Consider the following 19,747-nt stretch of genomic DNA (forward strand, 5'->3'; position numbering starts at 1 on the left):
TATAAGATAGGACAAGACTAGATGAGACGAGACAAGATAATATAAGATAGGACAAAACTAGATGAGATGAGACAAGATTAGACGAAACAAGGCAAGACAAGACAAGATAACATGACATAAAATGAGATGAAACAAGATAACATAAGACAGGAGAGGAGAAGATGAGATAAGACGAGAAAAGATAACAAGATAAGACTAGATGAGATGACATAAGATAAGACGAGACAAAACAAGACGAGATAAGATTAGACAAAATAAGAAGAGAAGAGAAGAGAAGAGATAAGATTAGCCGAGACCAGACCAGACTAGATAAGATGAAATAAGGTAAGAATAGATGTGATAACAAGATAAGACAAGACATGATGACATAAGATGAGATAAGGTGAAATAAGATGAAGATGAAACAATGTAAGACAAGAGAAGACGAGATGAGACAAGACAAGGCCAGACCTGATAAGGTAACAAGATAAGACGAGACGAGAAGATCAGATGATGTAGGATAAAACAAGATAAACCTTTGTTGATCCACAGAGGTGAAATTCTGTTGTTGCAGCAGAAAAACACAATTAAATACAGCTTACATGTCGAAAGTAACATGAAGAAATAATAATATGAGGTGAATAAACTAAAATAATAATAAAATAGAATCTATACAGAGTATTATTTAGATTATATTATTTATACACATGAGAGCGTGACAGTAATGTTTAAAGGCAGCAGGAGTCAACAGGTGTGTGAGGAACCAGACTGATTTGTATATACTGTTGGTATATGACAGATTACAGAGCAGTGGCATGTTCACATGATAGTATAATATGGTACATTATATCTGATGCAGTATGAGGTGTAGTGTTGTAACATGATATAAATATAAACACAATATCTTGTTTAACTGAGAGCAGGAAGTTTCCTCATCAGGAAAACAGTGAAAGGAGGAAGTGACCTTTCAGATGAAAGAGTGTAGCTTTCCTCTGTCAGTGAGGGTCATGTGACTCGACGCCCACACTACCACTCACCCTCGGTGTCGCTCATTTCCAAGTCAAATCTGAGGCGTAAACAAATGAGCTGTTGTCAGAGTTGGCAGGAGGAAGATTCATCACCACTTGTTCAACTTTACAACACTGAATAAAGAACGTTCTTCTACCTGCAGTCAGTCTGCGACATGATGGCTTCCTGTCAGGAGTTTGAGGTGACGGTCCACACCTCACCTGGACCCACCTGTGGAACTTTCAGCTGCCTGTGGCTCAGCCTGATTGGCTCTGAGGGGGAGACTCCGCCCATCAGCATCAACGATCATCTGCTACCAGGATCAGTGAGTTTCAACATATTTCCTCTGTTTTAAAAGAGCAGCAAGTACAAATGGATCTGTTGCCAGAAATAAAATATAATATTCATAATCATGTTGTAGACGCCAGCCGAAGTGCAGACCAACAAACAACAACTGTACTGCAAAAAGCAGGTTTTTTTTTACTGAGACATTTCCTGACAGAACAGCGCCACAAAATGTGGTTGTTTTTTTTATAAGATATTGCTGCGTTTCTTCCCGAGATAGTGACACAAAAGTGGTTGTTTTTTTATTGTGAAATTGCTTCATTGCCAGCGGGGTTTGTTTCCACAAATAGTGATTGTTTTTCATGGCAACATCACCGTGTTTCCAGCTGTGATACTGCCATGAAAAGCAGGGTTTTTTTGGAGACATTGTCACGTTCGCTGTCGGTAAAGTGCCATTAAAAGTGGTTGTTTTTACCTCAAAACTGCTGCATTTCATGCTGGGATTGTTTCCAGAGATAGGGCCTGATAAAGCATTGTTTTTTGTTTGTTATTTTTACCAAGACGTTGCGTTTCCTGAAAAAGTGCCACAAAAAGTGATTGTTTTTGACCTTGAAATTGCTGTTTCCAACTGGACTTGTACCACAAAAATAGTTTTTCATGGTAACATCACCGTGTTTCTAGCCGGGACAGTACCACAATGAGTAGGCTCTTTATTCTTACAGAGTCATCGCCATGTTTCCCGCCAGAAAATTGCCTCAAAAGTGGTTGTTTTTTACCTCCAGATTGCTGCATTTAGTGCTACATAATGTGGTTGTTTTTTCTCAAGACATTGCTGCATTTCTTGCTGAGACAGTGACACAAAAGTGGTTGTTTTTTACCTTGAAGTTGCTGCATTTCCAGCTGGAATGTACCACAAAAATGATTGTTTTCACTGGGACGTCACCACATTTCCTGCCAGAAAAATGTCACAAAACGTGGTTGTTTTGTATCTCACTATTTCTGAGTTTCCTGCTGGGAATAGTGCCACAAGAAGCCAGTATTTTAAGCATACATACTGGTATGTGATCTTTTCCTATCACCAAGTGGTTTTTGTCTGCTACGCAGTAAGGTAATGCAAGTGTAACATAAATGTAATGTTTGCAGAAATGTACAATGACAACATTTCTTCTGGCGATTCACTTGCTGCTAAATGATTAAATACTCCACACTTAAGCTACAGACTCTGTTTGAGACATCAGAGCAGGTGGTGAGCAGCCTGTGAAGGTGACCCGCCCTGCTGCGGCCCAATCAAAATAAAGAACACAGCAATAATCACTTTTCTTCAGTCCTGGAAGGAACTTATGATCTTTACTCAGCGAGTGCTACAGAATATTTACAAAGGACGATCTCTTCTATGTGTCCTGACAGATGTGTCCGGCTCGAGTTCAGGCCAACAGTCCACTGGGTCGCCTGGTTCTGGTCCGGCTCCGGCTGGAGGCTCGGACCGGATTTCCCAACTTGGACTGGCACTGCAGCCGAGTGGAGGTCCGCAGGTTGGCAGACAGAGGGACCAAGGAGGGAGGGCGAAGTGCGGCGGGGCCTGAGAGAGATCCAGACGTACAGGTGTTCCTGTGCGACCAATGGCTGCGACCAGCAGACGGCGACGTGGAGCTGCGGAGTGGGAAATGTACGTTCATATTAAAAGTTAGAAAAAGGATTTTTTATTTCACCATTTTTACTTTCATGTCCGAGGCCATAAAAGGAACGACCGCCTCATGTGAACACTAAATTCAACTTGTTCTTTTTATAAATGTTACCTGAAAATAGGGATTTGTTCTGAAATGTTTCGGAGTCTTCGTACAAGTGATTAAGTGTCTTCTGATAGGATAAATCTATTTAGACATTAAAGTCCATTAAAATGCATCTTCATGAGAGAACAGAGATAATAGTGATTGTATTCAATGTTTATAGCTCATTCTAAGCATTTTATATTTTCAGTGACTTGAGGGGACATTATTTTTATTATTAATACTATGATGATTATTCTGACTGTTATCCCTGTGCAGTGTGTTTGCTGAAGGACGAGACGGAGGAGAAGCTGAAGCAGCAGCGGCTCGGACTGCTGCAGCATCAACAGAAGCTCTTCGGGTACAACAGACATTTAGTATCTTCAGGATCTCTGTTAGCTTTTAACATAAGTTCAAACAGATGAAGCAACTGGTTCAGAGAGATCTAAACCTTTTTCTGTGACAGATGGCGTGAGTTCGTTCATGGCGCTCCACAGTGTGTCGACCTGAAGAGTTTGTCTGAACTTGGGCCAAACCTCAGCTACACACACAAGAGGTGAAGTCACATGATTAATGAACCCTCTGACTGAAGTCTGGTCAGATTCAGGAGAAGAGTCTGAGCTCTTGTTTGTTTCTTCCTCCTCAGCCCAGCCATTAACCTGCACTATCTGAAGGGCTTTGTCAGCCGAGTGCAGGCCTGGACGAGTTTCACAGAGTTGGAGACGGTTTTCGCCCACAGCGGACACCAGAACATCACCGCCAGTATGTAACAAGACAACACACATTCAAAGTAAATCTCTTCTTTTACCCAGACGTTTAGTTTAGTTTTATTTGTTAAGCACAAGTTTAGTACAAGAACAAAACTGTGCAAGGTGGGAACGAAGCCTCTGCAGGCTTGTACAGAGTTCCACACCTGCCCATATCAATCACATGACATGCAGGCTAAACACTCAACAAAAAAACAAAACAAGAGAAAACAAACAAAAACAATACAAAACAAGAAGCAACAACAAAATACAGTTTAAACCCAGGAAAGACGCAGCAAAAGCAAGCCACCCACAATCAGAAGGATTGATAAAATTATGTTAGAGAAGGAGGAGCACAGGGATCAGGCGGGTAATAGAAGTTTCTTCAAATGCTTTTTGAAAGTAGAAAGGGGGGACATTGATCGCAGTGATGAGCTTAATTCACTCCAGAGCTTAGAACCTCTAAAAGTAATGTTAAATTGGTGTCTGGAAGTCCATGTGCGGGGTAAGAGTAGACTGTAGTTGCTGCGTCTAGTTTGATATGTGTGTACATATGTGGTGGGGATGAATAAATTCTGAAAGATGTCTGGAAGATCTTGTTTCCTATAAATAAACTTATGCATGAGTAAGCATGTTTGATAAACATTTACCTTGTCAGTGGGGAGTACTTTATATTTTTTAAATAGGGGTGCCGAGGGTGCATATCTATTTGAGTGGGATATAAATCTGAGATATTTCTTCTGTATGACACTTAATTTATTCAGGTATGTAGGATAGGTTGCTGCCCAGACAGTGTTACAATAATTAATGAATGGGAACAAAAAGCTATAGTATAAGGTTAAATAAGCTGAATGAAGGGACAAACCTTCCTCAAAATGCCAAACATTTTCGCAGATCTCTTAGAGACAAGGTCGATATGATCAGACCATTTAAGACCGCTGTCTATAATAACTCCTAGGAATTTAGTATGCTGAACCAATTCAATTTGAGTATTATTGATAAAGATTTTAGCTAATTCTATAGGATAATGTTTATTAGTATTACAAAAAATCATGAAGTTGCATTTTTTTGCATTGAAGGTAAGTTTGTTCCATTGAAACCATTTCGCAATAGAAGATATTTCCTCATTGACAGTTTTAATTAAAATATTAAAGTCTTTGTGTGCAGCTACGAGGTTTGTATCGTCTGCAAATAGTACTGGGAGAAGTTTAGTGCATATCATGGCCATGTCATTGATGTAAATTAAAAACAGTAAAGGGTTTGATCCCTGAGGAACACCAATCATAATTTGTGATTTCTTGGAAGTAAAGCCTGCCAAATGAACATATCGCTCTCTGTTAGTTAAATAGTTTCTGAACCGTTTCAGGGCAGCATATCATGACTGACCGTATCGAATGCCTTACTCAGGTCCAGGAAGACTCCAAGGGCAAATTTTTTATTATCAAGAGCTAATGAAATATAGTTGACAAGTTGAATGAGGGCATGCTCAGTAGAATGTCATTTACGAAAGTCGTATTGATGTTTATATAAAATATTGTTGGCTGCTAAGTGATTAAATAATCTAGAATAGTCTAATCAGTCTTGAAGATCGGTATGACTTTAGCAATTTTTAAATCCTGGGGGACAATTCCAGTTTTAAGAGACAGAGAGAGCATGTGAGTGAGGGGTTTGATGATATAATCAATGGTCTCTTTAATAAGGACACTTTTGATGCCATCATGACCATGGGCTGCATTTTTCAATGACAAAGTGATATTACGAACCTCTTGTAAAGTTGGCGGGTCAAAATTTTGGAGTGGAGGATACTGACCTTTGATCATAGAACAGGGGTCTATGTCAGAGCCATTGATGCTAGATGCTAGTTCTGAACCAACAGATATAAAAAAAGTCATTAAAGCCATTAGCAATATCAGTAGGGTTAGAGAGAACCCCCTTCTTACCATTCATCTCTGGGGCAGCAAATGGAGATTTAGTGCGATTCAATAAGTGATTAATGAGGTGCCATGTTGTTTTAATGTTATTGGAAGCTTGAGTAAATTGAGTAGAGTAGCATGTTTTCTTTGCTTTTCTTACTAAGGCTGTGAATTGGTTTTTACATTTCTTATAGGTTTCAGTATTCATAAGGGAGGATTTATTTCTAGATTTTGTGCTCACCAGAGGAAATGATACATCTGCCTTATTAAAGGACTTTAAAAATAATTCATATGCATTATGGGATGAGGTCTATCCCATATGATAGAGCTAATGGCCGACTTAAAATTATCAATGCTGTTTCTAGAGAATTTACGGTATTTATTTGGCTCATTCTTAGGATTGTTAGACTTAGAAAAGTTGGAGTGGATAAATTGGAAGTAGGGATGCACCGAATATTCGGTAACCGAATATATTCGGCTGAATATTGCAAAAAAACACACACATTCGGTATTCGGTGGAATAAGTTAAAAGCAAGGCCGAATAATAGCGGCGTGTTTTGATAACGCAATCAAACAGCATGTGGTGACGGGCGGAATAAAATGTGGGTAGTGGGGCGATCCGTCCGTCATCGCACTCGCATTTGCGACTAAAAATAGTTTTGAGCGAGCAAAATAGGCTTAAATCATTCAGCACGCTGTGCGAGCAGCCTACAGATTTCAACCAGCAGCAGAAACTAAAGGCGAATCCCACCGATTGTGGGTTGAACGGGGGTCACAGACACAGACAGTAATGCATTCCTGTCAAATACGGCGGCCATCGGCTTACCGGTGACGGAGAAGTCGGCTCCAATAATATCCTCTTCTTGGCGCCATGACTGCCCAGAAGTACCTGAACAGCCGAGCCAGCCGAACACAGGTATGTGACATGTCAGAGGAGAAACGAGCCGTTCACATTTCTCTCTTTGTGGCAGGTAACGGCCCACAAACCTCACCGCACTTTAGGGACTGTTCTTTACTTGTCAGGGGAGGAGGGTGGCTGGTTGATTCTTATTTCATTCATTTATTTTATTTTGATCCCCCCTATGTTAATCACTTATTGATGCTGTTTTTGAAGTATGAATAAGTCAGTAAGTAATTTATTCCATTGAAATATCATTGATGTATTATAGAAAAGTGATTTATCTTTTTATAAATGACAAAAGGCACATCTGCCTCATTTTTGCTGTGGTATCGTGATACTACTCAGAACCGTGATACTTTTACTGGTATCATACAGTGGGTCCCAATTTTGGTACTGTGACAACACTAATCTGGAGGGTTCATCTGCAAAAACTAATGAAAAACTAAACAACGACATTTGGTATTCGGTACTCGGTATTCTGCCAAGCGTTTAATATTATTCGGCTTCGGCTTCGGCCACAAATTTTCATTTCGGTGCATCCCTAATTGGAAGACAGGAAGGTGGTCAGAGACATCACACATCAGGAGGCCTGAAGTGACCTCAAATTCATAAGAGTTAAACAAAATATTATCAATGAGAGTAGCAGATGAAGAGGTGATTCTGGATGGTTTAGTAATTAAAAAAAAATTAAAAAAATAAAGTGCATTTAAGAAATCAACCGTTTGTGTGAAATCACATTTGAGCAAATTAATATTATAATCACCAAGTAAAAAACATAATTTACTTTCTTTGGTTATTATTTCGAGAGTGGAATAAAGTGCGTCAATAAATGTGTTGATGTCTGAATCTGGTGGTCTATTAATGCAACCGATCAGAATGCTATTTCCATTAAATTGCTGACATGATGGAATTTCAATAAATATAGACTCAGTGATAGTGGTGTCAAATTCAGCACTAAGTTCATTTCTAGAAACAGCATTAAAGGTGTTCAAACATATAATGAGACACCCCCTCCTCTTCTGTTCTTTCTACAAGAATGAAATGCTGTATAATTAGGCAGAATAAATTAAATACATCATCAGTCAGCCAAGTCTCTGAAAGGGCCAGGGCTGAAAAAGGAAAACTTAAAGTAGACAAGAAAGTTTTAAATTCGTCATAATTTTTGGCCATACTACGAATATTCAAGTGGAAAGTAGAGAAAAGCTTTTTATAGAGGTTCAGGGTTTGATACAGTGTATTCACTTGTACTTCAGAGTAATAATTGCAAGACAGTTTTAATGAGTTTAAATTAGATTGATTGATGTCAGGATGAAAGAAGGTATCATAGATGCCATAACTGTCCATGTTCTGCTCAAACGGGTTGAAAACTAAAGAGTTAATGTCAGTGGTGGGTAAGTTAACAGAAGCCATAGAGATATTTAAGAAGCTTGTTAGCAGATCGACACAGACTCACGTGTTGGAAACTGTCAGTCCGCTGGTTGAGGAAGCCACCCATTTCAAGTTGGCCTACATCCGATGTTAACTGGATATTCCGTTTGTCCCACGGCACGGTGGCGTGTTTTCAATCCAGAGATAATCACATCATCGATGCGGGAGTATTGCTCTACGTCATCCAGTCTCTTTTCCAATTCTTTGATCTGTTCATCTTTCTTCTTTAGTTTAACTTCATAGCCGTTCACCTGAGCTTGGAGCATATTCACCTGTTGCGTGAGCTTCAGGATGTCTGTTTGTTGCGTTGCGATTTTGCCGACCTCTAGTTGGATTGTGGCCAGAGTTTTTTTAATATCTTCCATTTTAACAGTGTGTGTAAGCTTTCTCGTTGTTGTAGTGCCCGGCGGGCACTTTAATCACTTTTATTTTACGAGAATTAAGTCAGGGCGAGCAAGCGAGCGAATGCCAGCACCTGCACGTCAGCCATCTTTCTTATGAAGAAGTGCCCAGAAGAACTGAATCAGAGTCAGATGAACAATCAGTATGTTTCCATGACATCAGAGAAAATGGATATATTGTGTCAGTCCAACTAAAACTGGACTTTTAAAATACATGTAAACATGTTAGTGTGACTGAAATCGTACTGAAGTAAATTTCCCAAAGTGCGACTAACACACCCAGATCATGTGACTCCTGCATGTATACAGTCAATCAGACCCAAACTGGCCGAGGCGCTCTGAGCATGCTCCACAGTCAGTATGTTTACATGCTCAGTGTGTCACAATCCCTGTCTCTCAGTCCTCTCCTGCCACTCTGCTGCAGTGTTTTTCCACTCCTCCTCCCTCTGCTTCACTCTACCTGCCAGCCACGCCCACCTCATCAGCCCAACTCTGCTCACCTGCCTACACAGCTGCAGCTCATCTACCAGCCTTGCATATAAGCCTCTCCAGCACCTTCACTCACTGCCAGATTGTTCTTTAGCATTATGTGAGACTCTCCAGCGTTCTTCTCCTGCCTGATCTCCCGGTGCCAACTCTGCCTGTCCCCGACCTGCTCTCCTCGTCTGCCTCCCGGTAAACTCACCTGCCTTCTGTCCCCGACCTCGTGCTTTGCTTCAGCGTCTCTGGTTTCTGCCTGCTCGTCTGGTCTCGACTCCTCCGCCCGGCCTCGTCTACCCTCCTGCCTGCTCCTCAACGGTGCTTCTGCCTTCGCTGACGGCTCTTCTGGCTACGGAGCGTCTGCCTCGCCACCTTTGGCTGCCGTAAGCTTCATCTCTTCCCCTCTCTCCGAAAGAGTTTTGAACTGTGTGGAACCGGGGGCTCTGGAGCTTCCCCTCGGTTCCGTGGCTGATCACGGCCGCTTCTCTTTCCCTCATCTGAGCCTCAGAGACTGTGTGAGGGCAACTTGCCCGAAGAACGAACTTTATTCTGTGTTTATTCTGCCTGCTGCATTCCCTGTTTGCTGTGGTGCTAATAAAAGTCATTACCAACTGTTCCTGCGAACCTGGTACTGCATTTGGGTCCACAAACACACTCGTTTCACAGTGAAGTGTAGCTGCAGTCCCAGCTGGACGAGGACATCTAACTGGCCTACTGTCCTTGTCCCAGTATACAAGCACGGGAGGGGAATCCATTTATTGAGCCAAGTATGTGCGACTCCTCTACGATAGGTGGAGATATGCCCCCTTTCAGCTTGTTAGTATTGGACCTTTTTCCTGTTGACCTATTACGTCACAGACCGAACAATGGACAAACAAGTTAGCTACGGTTAGCTAGCAGCTAACTGCTACCATGGTGGACAACTTTACAGCTCTGTACATTTGGTCCATCCAAAAAGTCACGGCTCTGGATGTAGATTTCTCCATGTTGTTACCGGCTTCTTCTTCTCTTACACATTTAATGCTCAGAGCGCCTCGGCCAGTTTGGGTCTGATTGACTGTATACATGCAGGAGGAATACAACTCCCAGTCGCATTATCGTGTTGGTCTGACTTTTACATTGAATTTGACTTAATCCGATTTTAGTTGGACCAAAACAATCAATTGGTTTTCTCTAATGTCAAGTAAACATACTCAACGAAGAACTCCATCCCCCATAATTCCTCTCCTTTGAGTCCAGGTTCGATGCCCTGCTACCTCCTTTATGTATCTACATTTTACACAGAGATCCTGCAGTAAGGCACCAATGAAGTTCATTAATTATGCCGGCTTTGCTTTTTTATACAGAGCCAAACAACGTCAACAGTATGACAGCATTCCGGAGGAAAAAGAGGCATGGCTGGTGTGATGTGCATCAGCCTCTAATGTGACATATAACATTTGTGCCGGCAGCTCTTTATAAACAATAACAATGGCATTAACATGTCAATAACAATCAGTTACCATCCCTGTTATGTGGCAACTGATCTCATGCTCTGCTCGGAGGGTAAGGAGCTCCTGGACCTCACTGTTTTCCTGATTTGCATACATTTTCTTTGAGTTAGCTGCTAACTACTGGTAACTGCTTTTTAAAATCTGCACACATAACATGACACACTACTTCTGCTGCCAGTTTTAGGGCAAGACAACTCCATCCCCACGTTCCACAATTGTACCTTTCATACAGAACTGTGAAGTGGAATAAAGGTGCAACGTTTGTGCCTTGAACAGGAAGTGTAAAGGCGGCTAATATGTCTTGTTTACATGTGTATGTCTACGCTGGATGAACCGAAGTTGCTACAGCCGCTAAATGAAAACTTTGCAGTCTTTGCAGTGTGGGTTGATGATAGTGTTTGACTCCCCCTTGTGCCGCCAGTGTCCAGAGCTCCCCGCTCATTTGGCAGCAAAAGCCAAAGACTGAACATCTGCACAAACTGCACACATTGTGATGACACAGAGCTGGTTGAAACCTGGAAACGTTTCCCTTTAACTACCCATATTGCGTTTTTACAAGCTGCTGTAGCGGTCATATTTCACACACCTTCAGTGTCTGGACCGGCCCATCGGCTACCCACCGGATCAGCAAACCTTCTGGTTTTGTAGTCTCTGAGTGGCGAGGAAAGACTAGTTAGCAGCAGTCTCATTCATCAGCTCTGGCTAGCAGTGGGCTGGCAGCTATTAATTGGGCCTTAATGCCAGGCAGCCCACTTCCATCATGTGGCAACACATTCTCACTCTGATCTCGTCACATACTGATGGTTTTAAATGGACTTTTCATGTCCACATACGACTTGCAAGGCATTTGTTGTTGATGTTCTGGGACTGTGTCAGCTTCTGCCTGTTACAGGCATTGTTTTCCTTCAAAATACACTTCTGTTTTCACAGGAAATTTGACATTTACATAAAGTCTCTTTCAAAATAAATGCTCTACATCGGTACAATAACCTTCCTTCCTTCCTTCAACAACAAACACGGTTATGTTTCGGAAAAAAGAACAGGATTTGCCTTTAGAATCTTACGGGACACAAACACCACTCTCTCGGGTGAAAGTCAGTGTTTGTTGGACCCATACACCACCCCTCCTACCCGCCCCACTGGGACCTTTGCTGCCTTAACTTTGGTCCTTGTCCCACCGGGTTTCCCCCTGAAGCTGCCGAGTGTCATGAAACTCTAATGGCAACTGGCCGCATATCATGCCGACATTAAAGTACGCTTTTTCCGTTGGTATCTGATGCCACAAGTCAGTGCACAAGTGCAGGATTTCAACGACTTCGGAGTGAGACCTGGCTCCATGTGGACGCTGTAGTGCAGATGACCTGACCTCTCTCTGACCAAATCTGTGTACGTGCTAACAGGGGAAAAGCAAACTTGCAGATCTGGTTATCTGAATAACATGAAGCAACAGTTTAAGTGATGGGAAGCCCATTTGAATGTGTGTGTACAGAGAGGCTTGTTTGTCAGACGCTATAAAATGTCTGCAGCTTCCTCTCTGCAACTCTGGGTCTGAGCTTCTTTTATTTTAAGTCTCATCTATGCGACGACAAATTGGGTGTGGTTTTGTCTAAAGTGGGCTGGAACAACGATAGGGGCTTTGTGGTGTGTTGCTAGTTAGTGTTTTTGGCTGTGTGTTCAGACAGAATGCAAGGCAAATCTTGGATGCAACATGATTGCATACAACAAAGATGTTTAAAGAAAGGAGGAGACACAGAGTCACCCGAGGCATCACAAGGTGACCGGTGTCAGAGGGAAATTTAAGCATATGCTGAAGCTTTATAGAGATTCGTCACAAAAGAGATGGGAGGGAAAAGAAGAGAGACCACAGTGATGGTGGTGTCGGCAGCCGGGGTCAGGCCAGAATATTTGGCCCGATTCTGGAATGTCATTTGTCTGGAGTCTTAGCCTAGCCAGGCAACCGGACGAGGCCCTGCTTATGTCGTCTGCTGAGTTTGGGCAGATGCCAGGCCAGATCATTTTTGATTACGGTCCAGTGTCGGCAGCAGGATCAGGGTCACTTTATTTGTCTGTTAATTTGAAAAGTTATTTCCTCTCTTAGGGTTTATTAAGGCTCACTGGACCGAGGACTGGTATTTTGGGTACCAGTGTCTGAACGGCTGCAACCCCCTGCTGGTACGTCAGACCCGCCTCCTTCCTCCCAACCTATCAGTCACCTCTGACATGCTCCGCCCCTTCCTGTCTGGAGGTTCCTCCCTCGAGCAGGAGCTAGAGGTGGGTATGCCTGTCTGCCTTCCAGCTGTTGATGCCAGCTGTTCCCTTTAACGCAGCCTCTCTGTGTTGTAATGTTTCATTATATAACAGCGAGGGAACATTTACCTGCTGGACTACGAGGTTTTGGACAGCGTCCCAGCCAACGTGATAAACGAGAAGCAGACGTACCTGTCCGCTCCGCTGTGCCTTCTCCACCTGAACCAGCAGAGACAGCTGGTCCCCATCGCCATCCAGGTGAGCTCTAGGTGTTTCATACAGAACTCATTTAAATAATTATAAATTAAAGCAACCCATCATTGTGTCTTTCCCCCCATCTGACATTTCATTCTCATGAATGTACCCCTAACTCAAGAACGCCTTCAGGGACTTTCTTTAAATGTGGCACAAACATTCACTTGGAGTTAACAATGAACTGATTAGAATTTGGTGGAACAGCATGGCACAACACCCCACCACGCCACAGCACATCACACCACACCACACAATACGACATGATACCAGACCACACAAACTTTTACATTTACAAACCAAACAAATTACTGCTGAAGGTCAGGCAAAGCAACTCCCTGATGTTCTGCACAGCAGAGAGTTAACTGTTTTATGCCGTGTGCAACTTTGCGGTGGAACACAAATACTTCTCAACCTCAAAACACAGCCGGAGAGATTCTGAAATGTGTTGAAAACAGACAAGACAAACATGCCAGGCTGTTGTTTGAACATCTAATAGACGTGCTGAAAGAATCAGGGTGAGTTGAAGATTTACTCAGTGGTTTTGTTCTCACTGGAACAAACTGCATTAATTTTTTTGAATTATTTTAAATTGCTACCACTGCAATTTTGACTTGCTCCTCTAATTTCATTGTAGGAAAAAGCCTCAAAGTATCACAACATGCATCATGATACTGTTTTTCAGAAAAGCTGCTGTGAAGTGAGACATTTTCAGTTGCAACAATCGCCAATAAAATCTTGTGAAATCCAGGAGGAACTGAGGTAACGTTCCACCGCTGTCAGTCAGTCATTTATTGTCTGTCCTTCTTCAGTTGCAGCAGACACCCGGCCCTCACAACCCGGTCTTCCTGCCCTCTGACCCTGGCTGTGATTGGCTGCTGGCTAAGATTTGGGTTCACAGCGCAGACTTCCAGTGTCACCAGTTGGTCTCCCACTACATGAGGACTCACATGCTGGGAGAGCTGTGCTGCGTGGCCACGCTGCGCCAGCTGCCGGGGCCGCACCCGCTGCACCAGGTGTACCAACTCACCTTCGTCCTGTACCGCTGAACATTAGAGAATGACGTCACAGTGACCGACTGCAGTGTTAGATTTGATCTACCCAGAAATTCTGTCATGTGTTTTTAAATGTGTGTTCTCTGACTGTTGTTTTTGCGGACAGCTGCTGATGCCGCACATCAGGACGTCACTACAGATCAACTTTCAGGCCCGAGCGACGCTGCTGGCAGCTGATGGGGTGTTTGATAAGGTTCATCCTCAGCTGTGACACAGGTATCAGAGACTGTGTAGAGAGCAGTGTGGTGCACTTACCTGTTCCTGTGCTGGTCTTGTCCCTCCAGGCGGCTGGTTCTGGTCTGGAGGCGTTACCTGTCCTCCTCTCCCGGGCGTCAAAGAGGATTCATTATCAGTCTCTGTGTGTCCCTGAGGACCTGATGGACCGCGGCGTGGACAAACTCCCACACAGTTACTACGCCCAGGATGCACTGAGAGTCTGGGACGCACTGCACAGGTAAACAAACAGACCTCTAGCAGGTAATTACATGAAGAGGTAGAAACTGGAACGTCTCCTCATCACATCTCAGATGTCTCTGAGTTGCTTGTCCCCCCAAAGAGATATTTCCCTAGTAAACAAGTTTTATACCTTCGCTTCACCATCTGTCCGTCTGTTTGTCCATCCCATTCTCATGAACATATCTCAAGACCAACTCGAAGGAATTTACTCAAATTTGGCACAAACGTCCACTTGGACTCAGCCAAGAACTGATTAGAATTTGGTGGTCAAAACTCAAGGTCACTGTGACCTTGTGTCTGTCTCATTCTGGTAAATGTGAGCTCTTCAAAACACCTTGAGGGAAGTTCTTCAGATTTGGCATAAACATCCACTTGGACTCAACAACGGACTAAATACAATTTTGTGGTCCAAGGTCAAGGTCACTGGGACCGTGCTTCCATCTTAGTCTTGTTGAGGTGATATTTCAAGAAATCTTTGAGAGAGTTTCTTCAAATTTGGCACAAACAAAAATCAACACTGAACACTGCAGGAGAGAATGTGTGTTTATGTGTGTGTGTGTGTGTGTGTGTGTTGCAGGTTTGTGGTCAGCTGGGTCGATCTGTATTACAGTGCAGACGTTGAGGTGCAGCAGGACTCTGAGCTTCAACACTGGATCACTGACATCAACACACATGGCTTCAGCCAGCACTCAGGTGTTTGAGTCTTAATCTGTCACTTGATGATGTCATAGAGAACAAACCATAGACTGTTTAAAAGGGGTGGATGAAACCATTGCTAAGGTTGCATCCTGCATTCTTTCTAATGGCCACCAGGGAGTGACTCCACTGGTTGCAAGCATACAGTAGACTGTGTCAATAGTAAATGTGGCCTCTATGATGTCACCTATTGTTTTGTGGTATTTGGCCCTTACCATTGTGGATTATCGGAGCCAGAAGTGACCATTTTTGAAGCTAACAGTAATGCTAGCTGCTAGCTTGGTTAGCACGGTGCATTTGCAACTATGGCTAAATGTGGTTATGTTGACGCTAATTTTTTGCTAGCTAAAAATAGGCTTAAAACCATTAAAACAAAAATGTATTTACTGGGAAAACTGAACATCTGACTCCTTTCTTTAAATCCAACTAAACACTAAACAAGACTTTATAGACAATTTAAATGTTACAGTTAACTTTAATGAACTGAAATCAGGCTGAAATAGTGCCAGCTACGGCTACACGTATACTCAGTGAATCTGGGGTTACGTTAACTAACCGATGTTGTCGCCGTAGTAGCAATTTGTCAATGGACAGTGCCCACCTGTTACTCAAAGCTGCCCGCCCATAATAATCAATTAATTCACCCCCGTACAGTCATTGTGAATGTTTGAATTAGCTACAGAGACCCAAACCATTTTTTTTTTTTACCAGATGGCAACGGTCAACATGCCGAACTCAAGGCTTCAGCACAGTAGTTCACAAACCATTTGGTGATGTCACGGCGGCTATGTCTATTATTTTCTGAAGTCGTAAGGACAAACAGAAGATGACTGGTGTTGTGGACTGTCTCTCCTCTCGTCCTCCAGGTTTCCCTCCATCTTTTAACACCAAAGCAGAAGTGTCCAAGTTTGTCACCATGATAATTTTCTCCTGTTCAGCTCTACACGCTGCCGTTAACTTCTCCCAGGTGGGTGACTTACTGGATGATCACATGACTGTATGTTCCATCTCGATGTTGTCTTGATGTCATCACATGCCGACTGTGCTTAAAATTACTCACTACTCAATAGTGGCTTTGCCATGTTGTAGTGCTGTCTGAATGTATAGTGAGAATTATCATACCCTATATAGTGGACTCAAAGTATCCCACAATGCACTGAGAAAGGTAGTGTACAAGTGATGGTCATTCACCACGCAACGTATCCCATCATGCATTGCACTAATGGAACGGATGGACTGTATCGAATGGACACAAGAGACAGATGAGAGGAGAGAGAGCAACTTGAATGCAGCCTGCTGTAGATTTTTAACTTTCGATGATAATGTGACCAGAGGGTGAGGACTGGGACCATTTCAGCTGGTCCTCTTTACCAGTCTGACAGGAAGGGGACAGCAAAGACAAGTAGTCAAAGTAATAACAATAATGTTTATTAAATATATGAACTAACAACAAGATGTAAAAAACAATATTTCTTGGCAACCATAAAAACTTATGTGACAGTCCTAGGTGAAGCTAAAACCTGAACATACAAAAATGTGGCTGTGTAGGTTAAGAACTGTTAGTCGGGGGGAAGGAAGCTGTCTACCAAGCTGGGTGGAATTTAGGGGCAAAGTTTGCATGTTCTCCCTGTGTCAGCGTGGGTTTCCTCCAGGTGTTCCGACATGTTCTCCCCATGTCAGAGTGGGTTTCCTCCAGGTGCTCCCACATGTTCTCCCTGTGTCAGCGTGGGTTTCCTCCAGGTGCTCCGACATGTTCTCCCTGTGTCAGAGTGGGTTTCCTCCAGGTGCTCTGACATGTTCTCCCTGTGTCAGCGTGGGTTTCCTCCAGGTGCTCTGACATGTTCTCCCTGTGTCAGCGTGGGTTTCCTCCAGGTGTTCCGACATGTTCTCCCCATGTCAGAGTGGGTTTCCTCCAGGTGCTCCCACATGTTCTCCCCGTGTCAGCGTGGGTTTCCTCCAGGTGCTCCGACATGTTCTCCCCGTGTCAGCGTGGGTTTCCTCCAGGTGCTCCCACATGTTCTCCCCGTGTCAGCGTGGGTTTCCTCCAGGTGCTCCCACATGTTCTCCCCGTGTCAGAGTGGGTTTCCTCCAGGTGCTCCGACATGTTCTCCCCGTGTCAGAGTGGGTTTCCTCCAGGTGCTCCCACATGTTCTCCCCGTGTCAGAGTGGGTTTCCTCCAGGTGCTCCGACATGTTCTCCCCGTGTCAGCATCGGTTTCCTCCAGGTGCTCCCACATGTTCTCCCCGTGTCAGCGTGGGTTTCCTCCAGGTGCTCCCACATGTTCTCCCCGTGTCAGCGTGGGTTTCCTCCAGGTGCTCCCACATGTTCTCCCTGTGTCAGCGTGGGTTTCCTCCAGGTGCTCTGACATGTTCTCCCCGTGTCAGCGTGGGTTTCCTCCAGGTGCTCCAGCTTCCTCCCACAGTCCAAAGACATGCAGGTTAATTGGTGACTCTAAATTGTCCGTAGGTGTGAATGTGAGTGTGAATGGTTGTCTGTCTCTATGTGTCAGCCCTGTGATAGTCTGGTGACCTGTCCAGGGTGAACTCTGCCTCTCACCCGGTGTCAGCTGGCAAAGCATACAAATCAAACAAACAAAGCAAACAGCTTCAACATAACTCACCACAGGAATGAGCAGCAGTGTCTTTGCAGTCTGAGGATTTGCATAGTATATATATAGAGTAGCATGAATGAGCTACACCTGATGCCCATTCAAACCTACTCGGGCTCTCTTAAGGTGGACCGGCCTTTAATTCGTTTAATGTGTGCAGAGCAGCATCACCACAGAACACGGACTTAAAGTACTTTATAAAGTTATTAATTAATTTGGGTAAATATACATGTCAGTATTTGTTATGGATGGTTCACCAGCATATGTTGATAGTTTTAATTGTGTGACAGCAATGATGTCATGAAGGGTGCTGAGAAAATGACCTGAGTAGTGTCCGAAAGTTTGGATGAGCTCACCATACAGTCCTCTAGGTAGAACTTCCAATATAGTGAGTAGGGAGGAGTGAATGAGTGAATGATTTCAGACACAGCTACTTTAAAACACATTGAAAGGCGGAGGTCAGGAGATACTTTTTAAAAAAAAAATACATATCATAAAAACAGTCTTTGAGGTTTCTGGTGTCTGAATAAGTGAAACAAATGGTCTCATTTCATATTTAAAACAGTCTCAGGTTACTCTTGTTCTCTTCGACTGGACAGTTTTGTTTCATCGTCTCAGATATTTTGACGTAAAGAATCTAATCAACTGTGTTGCTCCCGTCACAGATAAAATCTTTCAGTCAGAGCTGGGAACCCTTTCGATTTTCTAATGAACCATAGTTTTCTGATATACAACATTTCCTTTGAAGGACTGTTAAAACATGTGTATTAGAAGTCCTTGACACCTGGAAAAACCTGGAATCACCTGGAGACAGTGATGCTTATCTTTAAAATATGAATATCTTTTACTGATTTCTTTAAACTAGTGTTTTCTCATCTCTCTGAGCTCTGCTGTCATCCTCTCTCTCTCTCTCTCTCTCTTTCTCTCTCTCTCTCTCTCTGTCCCTCAGTTGGATTTCGCTCTCTGGATGCCGAACTGTCCCGCCTCCATGTTGCGTCCTCCTCCACAGGTCAAAGGCTCGGTGAAGGAGGACGACATCATCTCCTTCCTGCCTGATGTGAACACAACCTGTCGCGTCCTGATGGCGCTGACTATGCTCTCGCAGCCCTCCGTCAACTTTGTGAGGCTCCATCCTCTCCGTCCTGTCTAAACACAGAAAACATCAAACATACCTTTGTTAAAACATGGCTACAGCAGCCCAGAGGGCTCAACACACAAATTAAAAACATATCTTCAAAGATCTGACAACACATGCAGCAAAACGCTAAAACTACCAAATACAGAAACGCTGCCAGTGACAGCGGACGACAACGGAAACTGTTCGTTATACAGTTTTATAACTTTACAAACTTTATTATATTTCTATTAAATGTCTATAGTAACACACTAACAATTTGCTGACTTGCTGCTATTAATCCAGTTACACTCACTTTTGTAGAGTATAATTTTCATTTTTACTTTGATTCTTATTGTAGTTTTATATTCTTCAAATAATTTATCGTATATATTTCTGTCCACGTGCTGGAGATCAACAAAGGTTCAGCTTATCTTAAAATGCATCAGCTAACATGATAATGCTAACATAGCATGCTAACATTCGAAATGTCGGCACAGTGTACATTTACATGCTACAGCATTTACAGTGAGTCTGTGTGTCTCCCCCTGCAGCTTCCTCTGTGTCACTACAAGGAAGCGATTTTCAGAGACGGCGCCCACCGCAGGCTGGTCGAGGTGGTGCAGGCTGAGCTCAAGGCCATTTCTGATGACATCACAGAGCGCAACAGCCAGCTGGAGCTGCCGTATCCTTACCTCTGTCCTGGACACATTGAGAACAGCGTGGCCATTTAAAGCTGCGTCTTCAGCGTCATCCAACAACAGAGATTATTATTATGAATGAAATGTGAACAGCTGGATGTGATGTTTGATTATATCCCGGATTAATAAGATTAAATCATTTTCTCCATCATGTCAGCTTTTTTTTTTTTTTTTTTTTTTTTTTGGTTTCGATTACAAAAATTGATCAATTTTACTTC

General features: G+C 43.2%; 1 protein-coding gene across 2 annotated transcripts; it reads left to right on the forward strand.

The window, feature by feature from the left end:
- Positions 1-1,150: 1,150 nt before the first annotated feature.
- On the forward strand, positions 1,151-19,713 carry zgc:152891 (uncharacterized protein LOC767741 homolog). 2 transcript variants are annotated; one of them, XM_049592495.1, is made up of 14 exons: positions 1,151-1,312; positions 2,680-2,938; positions 3,318-3,399; positions 3,505-3,594; positions 3,685-3,800; positions 12,499-12,671; positions 12,762-12,905; positions 13,712-13,915; positions 14,061-14,147; positions 14,239-14,408; positions 14,988-15,103; positions 15,973-16,073; positions 18,664-18,834; positions 19,383-19,713. In XM_049592495.1, the coding sequence occupies exons 1-14, from the start codon at positions 1,163-1,165 to the stop codon at positions 19,560-19,562; spliced, it is 2,043 nt and encodes a 680-aa protein (XP_049448452.1). In that variant the 5' UTR covers positions 1,151-1,162; the 3' UTR covers positions 19,563-19,713. The 2 variants fall into 2 exon arrangements, with proteins under 2 accessions (XP_049448452.1, XP_049448453.1); XM_049592496.1 differs by having other exon boundaries at positions 12,499-12,572.
- Positions 19,714-19,747: the final 34 nt, after the last annotated feature.

The sequence above is a fragment of the Epinephelus fuscoguttatus genome, linkage group LG12 (genome assembly GCF_011397635.1).
Source record: "Epinephelus fuscoguttatus linkage group LG12, E.fuscoguttatus.final_Chr_v1".
NCBI lineage: Eukaryota > Metazoa > Chordata > Actinopteri > Perciformes > Serranidae > Epinephelus > Epinephelus fuscoguttatus.